Source organism: Alternaria novae-zelandiae, assembly GCF_023758075.1.
Source record: "Alternaria novae-zelandiae strain BMP 2774 chromosome Unknown scaffold_16, whole genome shotgun sequence".
Classification (NCBI taxonomy): domain Eukaryota; kingdom Fungi; phylum Ascomycota; class Dothideomycetes; order Pleosporales; family Pleosporaceae; genus Alternaria; species Alternaria novae-zelandiae.
The window spans coordinates 422,724-441,466 of record NW_026056976.1 but is presented as its reverse complement, the minus strand read 5'-3'; the positions used below and the strand labels follow the sequence as shown (position 1 = coordinate 441,466).

General features: G+C 54.9%; 4 protein-coding genes and 1 non-coding gene across 5 annotated transcripts; 4 read left to right on the top strand and 1 right to left on the bottom strand.

The window, feature by feature from the left end:
- Nucleotides 1–265: 265 nt before the first annotated feature.
- J4E88_007661 (uncharacterized protein) lies at nt 266–2,871 on the top strand (the record flags this gene model as incomplete). Its single annotated transcript, XM_049401277.1, has 2 exons — nt 266–883; nt 940–2,871. The coding sequence occupies 2 exons, from the start codon at nt 266–268 to the stop codon at nt 2,869–2,871; spliced, it is 2,550 nt and encodes an 849-aa protein (XP_049252961.1).
- A 226-nt stretch (nt 2,872–3,097) lies between these two features.
- J4E88_007660 lies at nt 3,098–3,228 on the top strand. The gene has a single exon. It is a non-coding gene; the product is annotated as a tRNA-Thr (tRNA).
- Nucleotides 3,229–3,539: 311 nt separating this feature from the next.
- J4E88_007659 (uncharacterized protein) lies at nt 3,540–8,253 on the bottom strand (the record flags this gene model as incomplete). Its single annotated transcript, XM_049401276.1, has 5 exons — nt 3,540–4,160; nt 4,373–4,739; nt 5,441–5,463; nt 5,513–6,802; nt 6,847–8,253. 5 exons carry the CDS (start codon nt 8,251–8,253, stop codon nt 3,540–3,542), a joined length of 3,708 nt encoding a protein of 1,235 aa, XP_049252960.1.
- Nucleotides 8,254–9,018: 765 nt separating this feature from the next.
- On the top strand, nt 9,019–10,204 carry J4E88_007658 (uncharacterized protein; the record flags this gene model as incomplete). The annotated part of the gene is made up of 7 exons (XM_049401275.1): nt 9,019–9,021; nt 9,075–9,174; nt 9,290–9,332; nt 9,383–9,461; nt 9,506–9,917; nt 9,973–10,052; nt 10,115–10,204. The coding sequence occupies 7 exons, from the start codon at nt 9,019–9,021 to the stop codon at nt 10,202–10,204; spliced, it is 807 nt and encodes a 268-aa protein (XP_049252959.1).
- A 647-nt stretch (nt 10,205–10,851) lies between these two features.
- On the top strand, nt 10,852–17,935 carry J4E88_007657 (uncharacterized protein; the record flags this gene model as incomplete). The annotated part of the gene is made up of 5 exons (XM_049401274.1): nt 10,852–11,056; nt 11,105–12,588; nt 13,158–16,096; nt 16,193–17,199; nt 17,259–17,935. The coding sequence occupies 5 exons, from the start codon at nt 10,852–10,854 to the stop codon at nt 17,933–17,935; spliced, it is 6,312 nt and encodes a 2,103-aa protein (XP_049252958.1).
- Nucleotides 17,936–18,743: the final 808 nt, after the last annotated feature.

Below are 18,743 nucleotides of genomic sequence, written 5' to 3'. Positions count from 1 at the left end.
CTTATACGCATCCCCACGGGGACCCCAGACGCTGATCTTGTCTCTCTTCGGGCTAGGTCTCGTAGCTACGGCCGAAGAAACCGGCAGCCAAGGATGGATGCCTTTAGCCTCGTGACGAGGGTAGGATCCTTCGGTTTTCTCCGATGGTACTTTCGGGCGAAGTTCAATGGCCTGCCTTGCTATAAGTACAGTATGATTCATGATGCTCATGATACTTGGCAAGAAGACAGGCATTGCCAACTGTTAAACCCGTTCTATATTCATCATGCCGATGCTTGAGCACGTCTCCAGCGGCTACCAAGCTGTTCCCGCAACGGCATCGTTTGATACGAGCGTTGAGTTGCAATCAAACTCGGGCTTTGTTTTCACGTTTGACGCTTTACGACCTGGACTTTTCCGAACGACTTTCACGTCGCCCAAGCACTTGTTGCCGCCGCACCGAGCCACACCAGTACCGAGCAAGACCCTGGACGACACGACTGCGGCACGGGTATCATCAAGCACCACCTCAAAAGCATTCGCCGTCGATGGAGTCACTGCCAATGTGGATTGGGAAGGGGGTGTACCCATAGTATCACTTACGCTTCCTGGCCAAAAGACACCCATTCATACCGATCTGCCCAATCGCTCCTATGTTGCTGACGGGCCTGGGGTTTCGCACTACACACGCTACAATAATGGGACTCTTCACCTTGGACTTGGCGAGAAGCCAGCACCCATGGATTTATCAAATCGTCACTTCGTTCTCTCCGCCACCGACTCTTTCGGCTACGATGTTTATCGTACAGACCCGCTCTATAAGCACATTCCTCTCCTGATCAATTGCACGCCAGATGGCTGTGTTGGTATCTTCTCAACGTCACACGCCCGCGGCTTCTACTCTGTAAGAGATACCGCTGTACACCTGCATCTGAGACGCATGCTGACCTCTTTTACCAGGTCGGCTCTGAGATGGATGGGATGTGGGGACGCTTCAAAGTATATCGTCAAGACTACGGCGGCCTCGAGGAGTACCTCCTGGTGGGAAAGACTCTACCGGATATTGTGCGCATCTACGCTGACCTCGTTGGCTATCCACTTCTGGTGCCGCGGTGGGCATTCGGTTACCTGGCTGGTGGTATGAAGTACTCCATGACGGACGACCCACCTGCTAGTCAGAGCATGATGGAGTTTGCTGCCAAGCTTAAAGAACACGACATTCCCTGCTCCGGCATGCAAATGTCATCTGGCTATACGGTCGCAGAGACAGAACCGAAGACGCGCAACGTGTTTACGTGGAATAAGCATCGGTTTCCTGATCCGAAAGGCTGGATCGATGCTTATCACAAGGAAGGCATTCGGCTCATTGCAAACGTGAAGCCGTATGTATTGGGCAGTCATCCCGAGTATCAAAAGCTCAAAGACGCTGGCGCATTCTTTACGGACTCTTTGACACTCGCATCGGCTGAAGCGAGACTGTGGAGCGCGGGTGGAGGTGAGAGTGGAGTCGGTGGCCATATCGACTTCACTTCCAAGGCCGGGTACCAGTGGTGGTACGACGGCATCCGCGAGCTGAAGCGTGTCGGTATTGACTGCATTTGGAACGACAACAACGAATACACTGTCCCACACGATGGCTGGCAGTGCGCACTGGATGAGCCAGCAGTTACTCAAGAGCCCAAGCGCGACGACTATGGCAACAGCATCGGATTTTGGGGCCGCGCACTCAACACCGAACTGATGGGAAAATCTTCGCACGATGCAGCCTTGGAGATGGAACCTGCGCAACGCCCTTTCATCTTGACCCGAAGCGCCACAGCAGGAACGCTTCGATACTGTGCAAGTGCCTGGAGCGGAGACAATGTCACCTCATGGCCAGGCATGAAAGGCGCCAACGCTCTGTCCCTCACCGCGGGCGTGTGTCTAATGCAATGCTACGGCCACGACATAGGCGGTTTCGAAGGCCCACAGCCCAGTCCCGAGCTTCTCGTCCGCTGGTGCCAGCAAGGCATCTACAGTCCGCGCTTCGCCATCAATTGCTTCAAAACGGGCAAGGACAACCGCGTCGGCGATGTTATCGAGCCTTGGATGTATCCCGAGGTGACTGGCATAATCCGCGACACGATCAAGCGCCGCTACGAACTCATCCCCTATCTCTACTCGCTAGCGCTGCATTCGCACATGACTGCCACGCCACCGCAGCGTTGGACTGGATGGGGATATGAGAGTGATCCGGAGATTTGGACCAACAAGATACTTACCGATGGCGAAACACAGTACTGGCTTGGTGATGCACTACTGGTCGGTGGTGTCTTCACTCCTGGTGCCGAGACTGCTAGCATGTACCTTCCCAAGGACGCTTCAGACCCTGATGCCGCGTTTCTAGACTTGAACAACAACCCACAAACGTATTACAGCGCGGGCCAATGGGTTGATGTTGCATCGCACTGGCAGTCTAGCATTCCTGTCTTGGCGAAAGTTGGAAGCGCGATACCTGTTGGACGGGCGGAACAAGTCCTCTCTGTAGGCGAAACAAACAACCCGGCGAACCTGCCCCTGGACGATTACCGTGGGGTGGAGATCTTCCCTCCAAAGGCTTCTTCCAACGGTAAAGTCTACACGTCTACTTGGTACGAAGACGACGGTGTTTCGCCGCCGCCAGCCAGGATCTCCAGGTTCATAGTCTCTTTCGAGTCAACGGCCACGCAGGTACTGGTGCAATATGAGGAGAAATTGCAAGATGGCTTCGTCCCGCATTGGAAGGACCTGGAGGTTGTCCTGCCGAGGGGCGATGAGAGAAGTGTTGTCTTCAATGGCGCGGATGCGGAGAAGACGGGAACCGACAAGTTGGGCAGAGGGAGGTGGAAGGGTAGTGTTGGAGGGAGGAAATAAGCGTTGATTGCAGCTAGCACAAATTGAGCTGCGGAGATTACATGTATACTCGCTTGTGCCGCTCTGTAATTAGACCCTGATGGTTTTGCCCCGCTAGACACGACACCGCATTTTGGCGGCCGATCACGGCGAATGCAAGGACCGGTGTATAGATGTAGGTCATAGATGCCATCCACAAATTAGATCATAAGACGTTTATTTGAAGCGTTTGCCATCCAACTAGCAAGCCTTCCTAGCTCAGTGGTAGAGCGCGTCACTAGTAATGACGAGGTCGTCAGTGAGTAACACCCCCATTCGAAGCACCAAGGAGACAACCGACGCTGACGTGCCGTGAAGGTTCAATTCTGGCGGAAGGCAACGACGGCAGCAGGCAGACGCCATTCCTTTTTGCTGGTGTCGTACTGGGGTTCTGTTGGAAGAATGTTCTTTTTTGCGGCATTGTGGTGGTTGAGGGGCAAAGTGGGGCTTATGCATCTTCATCCTTCTATTGCTTATGCGACAACATCAAAAGCAGGATATTGAACAATCACAGACGACGGGAACAGTCTTCTCCGACCCCTAGCTGCAACGGCGTCTCTCACAGCAGGCATGCGACAATGTCCCCAGCGTCTAGTCTTGCCACGACCTGTTGTCTCCTTTACCACCACCAAGAACATTCCCAATTTCCTCTACGATGCCTTCACCAAAACATTCCCATCTCTAACCCCAAGACGGTGAACTCTAACAAACTCACGCTCTGCTTCGTCTCCCCTACGCTTACCAACAACAACAGTACCAGAGCCCGTCGTCGGCTTCTCAGCACCAGGTTCCTTCGGCTTCTCATCACCAGGTTCCTTCTGCTCTTCAAGCCACGGATACCACGCCCTGACAAAATTAATATCACCCACCGACGGCGCCGTGTTAACCTGGATCGCCCACGTAGACCCAAAGCGCGCAGCAACAAGCGGACAAACACTGATATCGTTCTTTTCCCAGCAATTCGAATCCGCAGCATACGCATTCGAGGGATAAATCATGATGGAGCCGAGGTCAAAGGGGCCTTCGTCCATGATGGGAGCGTAGATGCTGTTGAAAGCGGCGTTCTTGATGTACTGGGCACCAGCTTCAAAGTTGAATTCGTTCGCAAAGCCCTGCTCAGTGCAGAGGCGCTCTGCGGCGTCTTGGTGGCCGGCGACGCTGGCGGCGATGAGGGCGTCTTTGTAGCCTACTAGTTTGTCGCAGCGGAAAAGGACGTTTTCGTCGCGGTCGAACCGGCAGTGTTCGTGAGCCATGCCGAGGACGTGGCCGATCTGGCTCTCGTGTTAGCGGACTTGGAGACGAGGTGTGTTCGACCAGCAACATGGAGACTTACTTCGTGGGCTACCCGATGTGGCTCGGTGCTTTTCGAGCCCATGACTATGTAATGACGGCCAGCGGTGGTTTTGCGATGATCATACCCAATGCTAGCGTATGGCGCTTCTTCTTCTGCCCCAAGGTGTATTGCTAGAGCGTCCGCGCTCACCTTTGGGTTCCACGTTCCAGGCTCTTTCTTGTCGTTGTAGTCATCGAGGTAGCAGGTCGGATACATTCTCTCATTTTTATCCTCGTTGCCGTCATGAATCTCCATCCACCCGAGGCAATGGCCGTTCGCAGCACTGGCTGGTGTCTTGATGGCGTCGGCCCATATCTTGAACCCCTTCTGGAGTGGACAGTCAAGTTCCGCTTTGGCCTTGGCGGTCGCAAAGCAATATCGAAGGAGACGAATCCGGCCCTTCTTAGGGATACTGATGGGAGGCCAGGGTTGCGCGATACCAAATTTGAAGTGATTCATGTTACCCTCCTGGGGGCCGATAGAGCCTGGATCGAGGGCGGCAGTTTCGGATCCGGTTCTACAGTACCGATTCGTGGAGGCTAGTACTAATGTAAGAACCCCTAAGAACAGGAGAAATAACAAGGCCAAACGCATCGCGTTGATTCCTGGTAGGCGGGTAGATGAGATTGTTTCTAGATGTAGCGGTAATGGTCGTAATTGTCAGGTTGATCCTTATGTACATTTCACTCGACTATGGATATGATTCAGCGTAGACGCAAGGTCACGACTCCACAAGCAGTGAATGTGCAGCTGCGTAGAAAATTATTTCAGGCAACGATGCCAGATAGGAGGTTGATGCGATCGCGTGCGCACACATCAGGGACCGTGCGAACGGCTGCACTACCACATCGACCTCAAATTGTAGAGTGCGTGAAATATTGTAGAACAAGTAGTCGGGCATCTCAAGCTATGTTGATAAAAGAAACACCGGGTGCAATGATGAAGGCTGTGAACCAATTCTGTGAGCATTTTGAATGAATGATTCCATGTATGCTCTACGCTTGCCATGTGATACCGCGTCATCTACGAAGACATGCCATGTAACGCCAGTCTAAATGCAGTATATGCTTGTGAAAACGAACTGAAAGTGAAGGGAAAGACCGCTGAATGATAATGAGGGTATGACGCTATGCAAGAAACAAAGAAGGGAAATGTAATGCCGCTAGGACTTAGATCTCACGTCCTTTCTTTTCCTGATGCTCCAATTCTTTGACGTACTTGACGAAAGTCTTCTTGTGAACCTACTTGCAGTTAGTATTGCTCAATCTCAACTTCTCACGTGATACGTACCAGGCCAGCGTACTTGCCATCCCTGAGCACGCATATATATCGTAGTCCGAGCTTTACAAAGCATTCGTATACCAAGTCCATCGGTGAGTGAACATCCAATGCAACAGGTGCTGGGTCAATATATGGAGTGAAATCACTTGGATCGTAGGCTTCTTGCTCTTCTTCGTCTTGCGGCTCACGCCCTGCAGCCCAATCGACTCGTGGTGACATGAGGCAAAGCGTGTTCTCTTCGTTCTCCAGCTTATCGAGCGCAAACTCTAGATCTGGTGCGGGAATGAGGCCAACAAGAACGCCGTTTTTGATGATGGACAGGCCGCCGTCCAGTTCACCTATCATTTGCAGTCCACGTTGCTTTGCACGCAGTTCGACCGCAGGGATGAGCGCGTCTTCTGAGATATCGATGATATGATCCTGTCTCTTCCCAGTAGTGATGTCACCAAGCTCGGATGTGAAGATGGGCCGAACTTTGTTATCGAGGAATGGGTACGAATTCATGTCTGTGAGCAGGTCGTAGATACTGAGCGGTTCGATGGCATCCGCCACCCATTTGGCGACCAGAATGCCGAGAGAGAAAGGGAGTACGTGATCCAGACTACCCGTGAGCTCGAATAAGATGACGGCCAGTGTGATACTGAGACGAGTGACGCCGGTCATTGTTGCTCCAGCAGCCACTAGCGCGTACACTCCAGGAACGACGCATGAACCTGGCGGACCGTCAGGCGAACACTCTCCGAAGACGCCCAGATGGTTGAAGCGTAGAGCAGCAAGTTGAACAGTGTGGCCGATAAAGCGCCCGGCGAGACCGCCTACGACCATGGAAGGTACATAGATACCGGCTGGGACCTTGATACCAAAGGTGACGACAGTCAGAAGAGCTTTGATGACAAATGCGAAGAACAAGGTTTTGAGTACGCTCGGAATATGCTCGAGAGTCGGACAGAGACCGTCGCCGGTGTCAGTGTACGTGTCGCACGGACTTGCCAGTTCGAACAAGAGTTCGGTGACGGGAAGTTTGGTGTATCGGTTCCAAAAACTGATCAAACCAGTCACAAGCGCAACCAGGAAGACCTCAAGGAGCGGATGCTTCTTGATAACGGGTATGCGACGGAATGTTCGTGCCCATATGCGAGATGCTTTGATGAACAATGCGCCGAGAACACCGCCCACAGCGCCGGTGAAGACAAAGGTCGCAAGTTCAAAAAACTTCCAGTCTAGATGATAACGAACCTCGAAAAGCACGATCTTCTTGGTGCCGTATGGATCCAGGAATTTAAGAGATAACGCAGCCGCCTATAAGCGATTAGCAAGGTCGAGAGGAGAGCCTAGCGACTTACAATGCAGCAAAAGAAGGTTCTAAAGAGCGTCTTGGACGGAAAGTAGTAGCTCACTTCTTCGAGACTGAAGAGCACTCCGCCAATCGGAGCGCCGAAAGCTACGGCAACACCACTAGCGGCACTAGCGCTGAGAATCTCCCTGCGTTTGCCGTCGTTGTTGCTATACTTTGAGAATATACGACACGCAATGTTTCCTATGCAAGTCGCAATGTGCACGTATGGGCCCTCCTTACCGAGACTGAGGCCCGATGCAACACTGAGGATCAGAGCCAGCGTCTTGACGAGCAGTGTGCGTACACCCAGATAACCGTGGAGAACGAAACCACTGAGGATGACCTTGACTTCGGCTACACCACTGCCAGCAGCGGAGTAGTAGACCATGGGTGGCCGTGCCTGGACTTCCTGGAACCTCGACTCTGGGCTGATGCTGCGCTTGCGGTCTTCTTCCTCTGCCTGATCAGAGTATCTCCGGACTTCTGCGCCGAGGTTTTCGTCGAGTGTGGATAGTGAGATGGCTGAAGGGATGACTGTTTTTGTGGTGAGCGTGAGCAGACACGAGGCCATGGAGAGCAAGATGACGGAGAGGACGAAAAAGCCATATTGGGTCTGGACGACGTCCAGCCTGTCATTGCGGACCGCCTCGGACCACTTGAGCCAGTTGTCGCATATAGAGGCACCTTGGCAGCACGCCTTGCGGCTCTTGTTCCAGCCGGTAGTGCAATAGCCCTGCTTCAGATCGAACAGCGTGGTCTCGGTGGTGTTGACGAAGTAGGCGCACACGGCAGTGAGCACGCCGATTAGGGCTACCAGAATCCAGCCCTGCGCACCGTCGAACCAAGCGGCGAGGCGGCCCCTGATGTCCTTTCGGCTCCGCAGGGCCTTGACGCGGTAGGCGTCGGCGATGTTGTCGTGGACCCAGTCGGTCGACGTGAACTGATCGTACCACACGCGGTTGTCCTGGAAGAAGGAGGCCTTTGCGGAGTGCATGCTCTGCTCGAGGCCCGCCCCCCGCTCGCCCAGGGCATTGACGAGGCGCTGGCTGAAGGTGTGGCCGCCGGTGAGGGAGCCCCGGCGGCTCCGCATGCGCGAGCTGGTGGGCAGCTGGCTGTTGTTGCGCGTCATGCCCGGGCGAGGGGTGCCCGGGGAGGTGGCGGGCAGGCTCTTGTAGGACCTGGCCCCCCGCAGATGGGGCACTCCTAGCAGGGCGGTCCGCTCGTTGACGCTGCCCGTCGACCTCGTGAGGTCCGTGTCCGAGGCACGCATCGGGCGCTGGGCGCTGAAGGTGAGCGTGGGCGACGTGGGCGTGGTGCTGCTGAAGGTGTCGTCGCGCTCGCGCTGTTCGGCGGCATAGTCATCGTCGGCGTCGTAGTCGTCGACGCTGTGGTACGACTGCATCGACTTGGGCATGGCGAGGGCGGTGGGTAGGGAGGCAGCAGCTACAATCGGGGCAGGGGCGGTCTATTAGTGTCGAGGGCAGCCAGAGACATGTCGCCGAGCAGAGGCCGCTATCATGGTCATCCGGAAAACGATGGCGGTGTCACGATGGATATGTTATGGCTGGGCACCATGGCTGCTCCCCACTATGCCGCGGATCCCTCCAGGATGCGTTGTTGTCCTGTGTCCGGGGCGAGATAGGCTCCGCCGCGGGTCCGCCAGCTGTTTCAGACCGGCTTGCGTGTGCAGGGCGGCCAGCGAACAAAGCAGCAAAAGCAGCAGCTCGAGCAACTCCAGCAGGCAGCGGTGCGCAGCCCTCGGAGGCTGACCTCAGGTGTCTCACCACCGCAAAGGGCGGTAGGCGCGTCCCATGTGATTATTGGGGTGCACCCGTGGACGCGATGGTGACGGAACGCAGGGCAAACGGAAGGTGCTAACCCTACACGGAGAAGGCGCGATGCCGTAGCCGCCAATCGCAGCCCCCAGCCCCACCACTACACACTGACGTGCGTCTCGCGGTCGGGAGAATTGGGGGGTAGAGGCTGCCAATCTGTCGTTTCTTATCCGCCCGTGCATCCATCTGCTGCTGAGCCGCTGATCTGAAGATACAGACGACGCAACTCGGGAAAGCCGGTTTCGGAACACCGGGATTTCGCCGAGCGAGATATCCAAGGTACTAGCAGACATTCCGGAAGGTCTGACGACGATCGTGCCTACATCTCTCTAAAAGCATTCAAGATGGTGAGTCCTGCTGGACATTGAGTGCCATTGGGACTGCGTGCTGATGACTGTAGCCTGCTCTCTATGAACAGTTCTTCCTCTTCGGAGACAGCATAACCCAGGACTCCTTCTCCCAGGAGCGAGGCTTTGCCTTCTCTGCAGCCCTTCAAGCTGGTCAGTCCAAATATCATCATGTCTCCCGATCACTATCCCATGCAAAACATCTCTTCGTAAAGCTTCCGCGGCGGTCATTGGCTCGGGCGACTGGGAATGGCACTAATGATTCCAGCAGCATACATCAGGCGACTTGATGTAGTCAACCGCGGCTTCAGGTTATGACGTCCTACCTTTACGACCGCACCGACAGCTAACACCATGACAGTGGGTACAACACCCGCCAAGCTCTCCAGATACTGCCCGCCATCGTGCCCCCGCCGGATCAGGCTAAGATTCGGTTCATGGTAAGACTTGTCCATGCTAGATGCAGCCCTGACTGACCATACAGACCATCTTCTTCGGCGCCAACGACTCATCGTTACCAGATGCGCCAAACAAGCAGCATATTCCTCTTGATGAGTTCATCAAGAACCTAAAGGACATCATGTCCCATCCGCAGATCAAAGCCCACGACCCTCGTATCATCCTAGTAGCTCCTCCCCCAATCAACGAGCATCTGTGGTGGCCAAGAGACCAGTCGAACGGATATGCTAGCGTGACGCGACTGGCGGGTGCGACCAAAACATATGCCGATGCAGTCGTTCAACTTGGCGCCGAGCTTGGCCTGCCTGTCGTAAATCTCTGGAAAGCCTTCATGGCGAGGACGGACTTCAAAGCAGATATTTGGAAGCTGGGCGATGATCTCCCGGGCTCTTTAGACGTCTCGCAGAATGACGCCCTCGTGGAGCTTATGTACGATGGTAAGGGTTTCGCAAAACCTTCCTGTTTCCTCGCCATGCTAACTGCACGTTTCAGGGCTTCACTTGAACCCAGCAGGATACGAGATCTTCTACCAGGAGTTGATCAAGGTCATCGCAGAGCAGTGGCCGGATCAAGTAAGTTCTGACTGTATGAAATGCATGAGGTAGATACTGACTTTGTGCCTCCACTTTTGCAGTCGCCTGAGAAGCTGCCCATGGTACTGCCGCCGTGGAACGATCAGGAAGCGTGGAAACAGTGGGAGAGTGCTCAGTCTTCTTCGATCTAGCGCAAAAGTGGTAGACATTGGATGTGGGCAAGCTTGATTTCAGCTGCGCGATCAAGCGGGGCTCTGGGGAAGTCGTGTCCAATCGGGCGAGGGTGCATAACTCCGGCGGCTTGTGGTTAGCAGCGTCACTCGACGAACCTCAGCTCAGCATCGCGTCAACAGGACGCAAGAATACACCAGCAGTCAGATTTTCCTGTTCCTATTTCCTTTCCTGTTCAAACTTTTCTGGGACACTGTACATTATCTCGCTCCCTCTAGCGCCGTCTCGGGAACCGCCTGATCTTCGGCAAAGACCGCTGTTGCGACCATCGTACCTTCTGCTCCAGTAGTCCAACTAATCACACCGCCCAACACCCAACGCCTGCTGTCTGAGATAGTAGCACGGCCGATATCTCTCCACAGATCTTGCCTTTACCTCCAAATTGCCCACCGAACACCTCGATAGTCGGCTTCAAACGCATTCCTCACAACCGACGACCCAGACCCGCGCACACCGCAAACGCCTACTCTACTAAACAAGAGAGACTGCCACAAAAGAACTGGGCTACTGGACAGCGGTCGCTCGGTGGTGAAGGTAGGGGAGTCCCCACGGGAAGGCTGGTGTCTCTTTGTTGAGCACGTCACCAAGGGATGAGAGAGTCACGGGCATGGATCCTCAGAGCGTAGCCTTCCAGCCGCGCGACGATTTCTGGCGTTTTCAAAGCGAAATGCTACGTGTGCAGGAGCACCAGGCCGAACTCGCCGATCGTGTCGCCCGCCTGGAGCGCAAGCAGGAAGACGACTCGCGTCTGAAGAACGTCTGGGGGACTTCATCGCCCTTTCCTTCGGTGCTGGGGGGAACACCCCAACAGGGTAAGACGCTTCATCTGAATTTGTGCATCTTTAGCTGAAAACTGTTAGTTCCCCTGCAGCAGCCAACCGCCGAACACTTCACGAACTTCGACGACCAGTCCAGCAATCTCATCGGCAATCTCCAACTTGACGCCGACGAGGAACCCCGCCGTGTAGGGGCCACATCTCGCGCGAACAGCGTCCGCTTCGATGAAACTGCCAATCACGGTCACTGGGCGCATGCATCGAGATCGTCGCTGGATTTGATACCCCGCACTGGTAGCAGCATAGGCGGGCATGTCATGAGCGAGCGCAGCTACTCCCACAAGTCAGACGGAAGGCAAAGTTCTGCCGGCCAGTCGGTGCATTCTATGGCTTCGGGTCGCGCCAACAGCCTCACTAGCTTTGGTCCGACAACGCCTCAAGACGTCCCAGGGCTGGCTCCTGGCTTGTTCATTCTCGGCTCCGTTCCTGCTATAATACGTTGCTGGCTCAACACCAACTTCAAACACGATACCTTGCTGTATGCAGCAGTCTGTTCAGGTTCATACACATCCTATCTGGACTGGTACACAATTGAACACCTGGGCTTTCAGGATCGGGTCATTTTGGACGAGGACCGGGTTCGCAAGATCAAGCTGTCTGTCTACCTTCCAGAGGCTGTGCCTGTTTCAGCATCTTCACGATCCGACAGCCCGGCGCCGCAGCTTCCTTCGATAGGCGTAGATTTCACCGTCATCGAGGAGCACGACGCTGAGGTGAATCCAAAAGCCATTCAGATTTTCCTTGGTAGCGACATGCTTCGAGCACATAATGCCGACCTCCTTCTTTCATGCAACCAACTGACTCTGTATGATGATGACCGTAACAAGCTTCAGGTACCACTCGTCCGTCCTGAAGATGATCGCGCGTTCAAGTGCTTGCACGCTAGCGGTGCCCCTACGACGGATCCGAACCGCGCTACTTCGACTCTGGCTTCAGCGCACGCGCATCACACAACTCAGATGTCTAGCAATTCACCGACCCGTGAGACGTATTCGTCCTTGGAGAAATCGAATGGCACAGGCCCAGTGACCAACTCTGAGGATGGCGGGTCAAGTGGCCGGAGGAGTCTCGAACAGCGTCCACAGCCAGGCCTCTCAGCGTCAAGTCGCTCTGACAAGGATGCTCAGGAGCCGGGCTCTGTAAGTGGAGCTCCACAATCAGGAGCACCGCAAGCCATCTGGAGCAACTGGCGCCGTGACCAAGCGGAGAAGACAAACACGGGCTCTCTGGATTGGGCCAACGTGGGTAAAACCGCCAGCTCAGATCCCAGCTACCAGCGACGTGATACAGGCATCAAAGTATTGAAACCTTCTAAATCCACGCGTACTCTGTCGACGTCAAACTCATCACCTGTGACCGGGCAGTCACGCTTCTTTGATGATGGAAAGCGCAGAGGCGAGAGCGAAGCAAGCAACCGTGCGGCGGCTCCTCCGGTGAAGAGGAGTGTGTCTGGGGACAAAGCAAGGGAAAATATGCCTGGCCTGTCGAAGCCTCGATCTGCGAATCCAGTAGGCGGTGCCTCTGCTTTCGCATGGCTGAACAGTGGCGGATCAAGATGAAACGCGATGCTGCGCTTGTATCATACGTAACACCAAACGCCGGACAGAATACAGACTGTTGACATGGCGTCATGAATTCTACACATGCATGTGCTGTGGTTTCCCATGGTGTTGTCTAGGCGATTGTGACATGCACCAAACACAAACAGATGGTGTTCTGGCAGCTTCGGACACGCGACAGGGGGGAGCATTCACCGCGTCGCCAAGCTCGCTTACCAAGGTAGTGTCCGCAAGGCTGAGCGGTCGGACAGCGATAGTGACGACGGCCCATGTCACGGCGCTGCTCTGATTTTTGCGGACATTGCGCTGTTACCCCTCGTTTGTTCACCGCCGTGCTACTGTGTTTGTGAAGAAGAGGCGCCATTGCCCAGGTACTGCGGCCCGCTGCATAGTCCTTGTCCGCCTTTTGCTTGCCCTTTCACCCTCGCTCGTCCGCCCTCTACCGTCTGCCCTGAAGCTCTTCGCGGGCTTCACGGTAGGCAATCAGCTTCAAAACGGCCTCCACTAATAACAAGAAGCGGAAGATCGTGGTCCCCGCACGAGACTCGTCCAACGGCGACGGCACGCATTCACCGAATGTGGGCAGCGTCGGTGTAGGGTCCCCTCGCTCCTCCCCGCAACCCTCAGCATCGCCGCCACGCTATCTGCCACCGCACCTGCACGACGAAGTCCTGGTCGACACGCCCGAACCAGGCACGCTCTCGGCGCGAGACAGCTACACCGGGGCCAGCTCCCCCAGCGAAGCCTACGCCAATTTGACCCTCGACAGCCGCGAGGGCTCCGTCACCGACCTGGACCGCACACGCACCACCGAAGCACATCCTCAACGGCCCCCTCCACGCGCATCCTCACCCGCTAAGCGCCTCCACTCCGACATGGACGACAAGCCCGACGCACACGGCACGCGCACCAACGACGCGCCCTCGGCCGCCCGCGCCAGCAAGCCCCTGCCTACCAGCACACCACAGCGCAGTGCACGCGCAACTTCCGTAGAGATGGCCGACGCGCCCGCCGGCAGCAGCCCCGACGGCGACGGCGACGATGACGCCACTGAGCAGCAGGGGCTCCCAGACATCGACGTGCAGGTGACTCGCGTCATGGGCATGATGTCGAGCGAGGCCCTTGTGGAAGGGCAGGAGGGCTACATTATTTCCGAACAGTGGCTAGAGCGCGTGTGGGCAAGGACGTCGGAGAACAGAGGCAGGCCCAACGACTTCAGCAGGAACGCGACCTTGGGTCCCGTGGGCCCTGTCGACAACTCGCACCTCGTCGACCCAGAACTAGCGCACGAGAACTTGGTCGACCAGCATGGCGATGACTTCGTCGCGCTCAGCAAGGAGACAACCATGGGCCAAGACTTCGAGATTGTGCCCCGCAAAGCGTGGGATCTGGTCCTTAGCTGGTACGGGCTTGAGAAGTCGAGTCCCGTCATACGCCGCTACGCCCACAACACGGTACCGGGCCAAGTCAGCGAGGATATTTCTTACGAGCTGCACCCTCCTATCTTTACCATCCAGAAAGTGCGAAAAACTCCCAACGCCGCTGACAGCACGAAACCAGCCGCAAGGTTCGTCGCGAGCCGCTACGAGAGCTTTGTAGCCTTTGTCGACGCTGCCAAGAAAGCCGCAGGCGTTGACCCCAACAACAAAGTTCGCATTTGGCGCATTCTCACGCCCGCTCCTACAGACCAGCCACAGGCAACACAGCCATCTGGCATATTAACACCCGACGCGTCTCCCCAGAACGGATCTCCTGTTACACCCGCACCCACGCAACGGCCTACACTCGTTATGGCGGCCGACAGTTTCAGTGCTCTTGCCTTTGGATCAGAGCGTGAGCTGGTCACAGGCAAAGACGAGACGGCCAATGAGACGTTCAACGCGTCTCTGACTTTGGCTGACGCTGGTCTGACCCAGGACCAGATCATTGTACTTGAGGAGCATGACGACAAGGGTGAATACATTGCCGACACCACCAAAACAGCTCCCAAGAACAAGGCTGGTGCCCTGACTGGCAAGGGCCTGCAGAGCAACCCCAACAGTGGTAGGAGCACTCCAACGGGAGGCCCCATGACGCGCGGAAGAAAGCAGAATGGCAAAGTCCGTGGCCACGTGGGACTTACGAACCTTGGCAACACCTGTTACATGAATTCCGCTCTCCAATGTCTACGGAGTGTCGAAGAGTTGAGCATGTACTTTCTGAATAACAAATGGAAAGACGAGGTCAACATCGACAACCCCATAGGCTTCAAAGGTGTAATTGCCAAGTCGTACGCTGGTCTTTTGAGCTCCATCTATGGCTTCGACAACAGCTCATCTGTCTCGCCCAAAGACTTCAAACTCAAGCTTGGTAGGGCGAATCCCATGTTTTCTGGTTATGGCCAACAGGACTCTCAAGAATTCGTCAGCTGGCTAGTCGATGCGCTCCACGAAGATCTGAACCGTATACACAAAAAGCCGTACCGAGAGAACCCTGATTCCGATGACAATACCTTCCGGGACCCTGAGGCAGTCAAGCAACTCGGCGAGGTCTATCGGGAGAACCACCGAGCTCGGAACGATTCTGTAGCCATGGACTTGTTTAGTGGTTTTTACAAGAACACCATGGTTTGTCCGGATTGCGAGAAGGTCAGCATCACGTTCGACCCATACAGCCAGCTTACACTGCAGCTGCCGGTAGAGCAGTCTTGGTCCCATACCGTCACATACGTGCCATTGTACGGGAAGCCTTGTCGAATCGAGCTTGACTTTGACAAAAATGCCACTATCAAAGCCTTGAAGGAGTTCGTCGGCAAGCGCTGCGGCGGCGTTCCAGCCAACCGTATCATGGCGTCCGAGGTGTATAGTCACAAATACTATCGACACTTGGACGATGCATCGTCGATAGCGGAGTCGAATATAGGAGCACGGGACGAAATATATTTTTACGAGTTAGAAATGGCCCCAAGTAATTGGCCTGCACCTAAGAAGAAGGGCGCCAAGTACCGGATGACGCTTTCGCAATCTTCCGACGAGGAGATTCCGGAGACCGTTTCACCACTCCACGATCGCGTCATCTTTCCATTGTTCCACCGCATCCCAAGCACATCCTCGTATAGAGCCACGGGGCAGTCTATGGCGTTATGGCCAAGCTTCATTGTTCTCACTCGGGAGGAAGCCAAGGATTACGACACAATCCTGAGGAAGGTTCTGTCTAGAGTCGCTGGGATGACTAGTCGCAAGATTCTTAGTGAGCTCAGCGGACCAAAACAATCCCGCCCTGGGTCTGATGTTGTACTGACAACAGAAGAAGATGCGTCGCCAAACGATCCACAAATCAATGACGGTTCTGTTGAGGGCGAGGACATTGTGGAGGTGACGATGACGGATGCAAAGGATACGCGTTTCGCTCAAGTCGATGAGGCTAACCAGGTTCCGGAAGTACTTCGGCCGGGTAGCTACATTCATCCGGAGTTCAGGTACGTACAAGCTAGTTCCAGGCGAAGCTTGTGACGCAAGGTCGCAGCTCCGGGACCGACCTTGGATTCGCGCAGCAAAATACTGACTTAGAACAGGGCACTTTTCGAGATGAAGCACACACGAAAGAGCTCAGAGATTGTTACTACAGGTTGGAGTACCGTCGATTATTCGAAGCCACTTGAGCCTATCACCAAACGAGTCAGGATACCACCAGCTCGAGAAGAGTCTGTACAATCGTCCGCTGCTGGAAGCGAAACTACGTCTAGCGACGAAGACGAGGACGTGTCACAGTCCACGATTGTCGACGCCGACGCAGCGATTGATGCCGCCAACGTCAGCAGCGACGAGGAAATGCAATCAGTCGAGCCGGCAGCACAAGAGTTTGCCCGTTCGGGCCGTCAGAACAAGAAGAAGAGCAAGAAAGCGCGGAAGCATGAGCGCAAAATGGAGCGAAAGCACAAAAACAGCAAGAACTTCAAGAGTAAGAAAGCAGGCAAAGTGCCAGACCAGCCGAACTACCCTGACGAACCTGACGACGAGTCGGATGAGAGATTGCTCCGAATGGGCGAGGCCCTTGTCCTTGATTGGAATGCCGAGGCCTATGATGCTCTATTTGGCGCCTCTACGACGGACGATGACAGAGGTGCGGACGTCATGAAGAACATAGAGGTTCTCGATGACACAGAGCTTCGCGAAAAGAAAGAGAGGCGCGCAGCTCGTCGCAAAAACGGCATCAATCTTGATGAATGTTTTGTCGAATCTTCTAAGAGCGAGGTTCTTTCCGAAGATAACGCATGGTATTGCAGCCGTTGCAAGGAGAGGCGTAGGGCGACAAAGACACTCGAAATCTGGACAGTTCCTGACATCTTGATTATCCATCTGAAGCGCTTTAGCGGGGCGAGAAACCTGAGAGACAAGATCGAAGATCTGGTTGACTTCCCTGTAGAGGGACTAGATCTGTCCGGCAAAGTCGGTTTCCCTGAAGGCAAGGATCTCACCTATGATCTCTTCGCAGTCGACAATCACTACGGTGGGCTTGGAGGCGGTCATTACACGGCCACTGCTCAAAACTTCTTCGACAAGCAGTGGTACGACTACAATGGTAAGCTTTACCGACCGCATATCCTTTACACACAGTCACATTGATGCTAACTTCACTAGACTCCATAGTGTCTCGGTGTGAATCCGGCCGCAAGGCCGTATCGAGAAACGCCTACCTTTTGTTCTACCGCCGGCGTTCCCCCGTCCCTTTAGGCCCTCCCTCTCTTCAGCAAATTGTAACCGGCGACAACAGCAATCCCGACTCTGATGAAGATGCAGACGACCAACAACTTCGCTCTCGGTCACCGGCGGGAAACGGCTTGCGCCTCGACGATTCGTCCCGCAATGGGTCGTCGAGCGCTGGCGCAGTCGCAGCGGGAGCCGTAGCCCTGCGCGGGGGTGGTTATCAGCACTCAGCAGCCGCGAACCGTCCAAAGAACGGAGTCGCAGCCGGGAGCCAGAGTGACGATGATGAGCTACCATCCTATGGCGACGATGAGGGCTACGCTGATGACGGTGCTTACACGTCCACTCCTTGGGAAATGGACGCTGATCAACCAGCTTGGAGCTTCAGCGGCCTTGGCAGTGCGAACATGGATCGCCGTAACGACTCGGATGATGACGGTGCCGCGTCTGATACCGGAGCGATGGGTTCCGTAGGTGATGGAGAGATGAGCGAAAGGATGCAAGACTTTGATGACGATGGCGGTGTCAAGAATGGCTGGGGTGGTGTCGGCACACCCGTCGCACAGCAAGATGATGAAGTTGCCGAGATCAGGCTCGTCGGCGAAGACTGAGCAGACGAAAATCCTACAATACGCAGGAGGATTCGTGTTCCCCTGAATGGCAAATCATTGCATCTTTCGTTTGAGTGTATAGGTCGCGATCGTGGGCTTGGGAGACGAAAAGGCTCTCGTTAGATTAGATGGACATGACTGATGAACAAAAGGAGGATAGCATGGAAGGGTTGTACATGACGAACGGGACGGGATATCAAAGGTGGGTGAGGGTCATTATCCTCAGGGCGTTTTGCAAACATAGCATTCGTAGGCGCATCCGTAGGCGTATCAATGAAGATCTTGCATCGTTCACCATACTATACAGTATCTTGAGATTGAGTCTCTCACGCCGCGCACTACTCGATCAGAACAACACCAGCCACGCCATCATCGCATGAACCGCACAGACCCATCCATCACCTCGCGTAGAGCAAGAGCGGAGACAGGGATGCCGGATATCAGGAAGCACTAATGGAGTTGCGCGCAGCCAATGAGCAATTGACTCCAGGGGTTTCTACCACCGGTGTTTGAGGCTTGTAGGTTTGCCAGTCTTGACATTGACGTTCTGGTTCTGCCATGACGCTGTTTCTCCTTTTCCTTCACAGCCTAGCGAACGTGGCGGACATGGTACAAGGTCCGCGGAGTAGGTATAAACGGTGTATACGGCGCTATAGCACATGATGGCGTGCGGCATACCGGCTACAAGCGTGATGGTACGCAACGGTTTTCTTCTTGAATGGAGCGGTTGATAAACGATGTGAAACGCAAAATCGGAGGCACGTACCTGCCCCCACAGCAGTTTATCACGCGCAGTACGAAAGGCAAT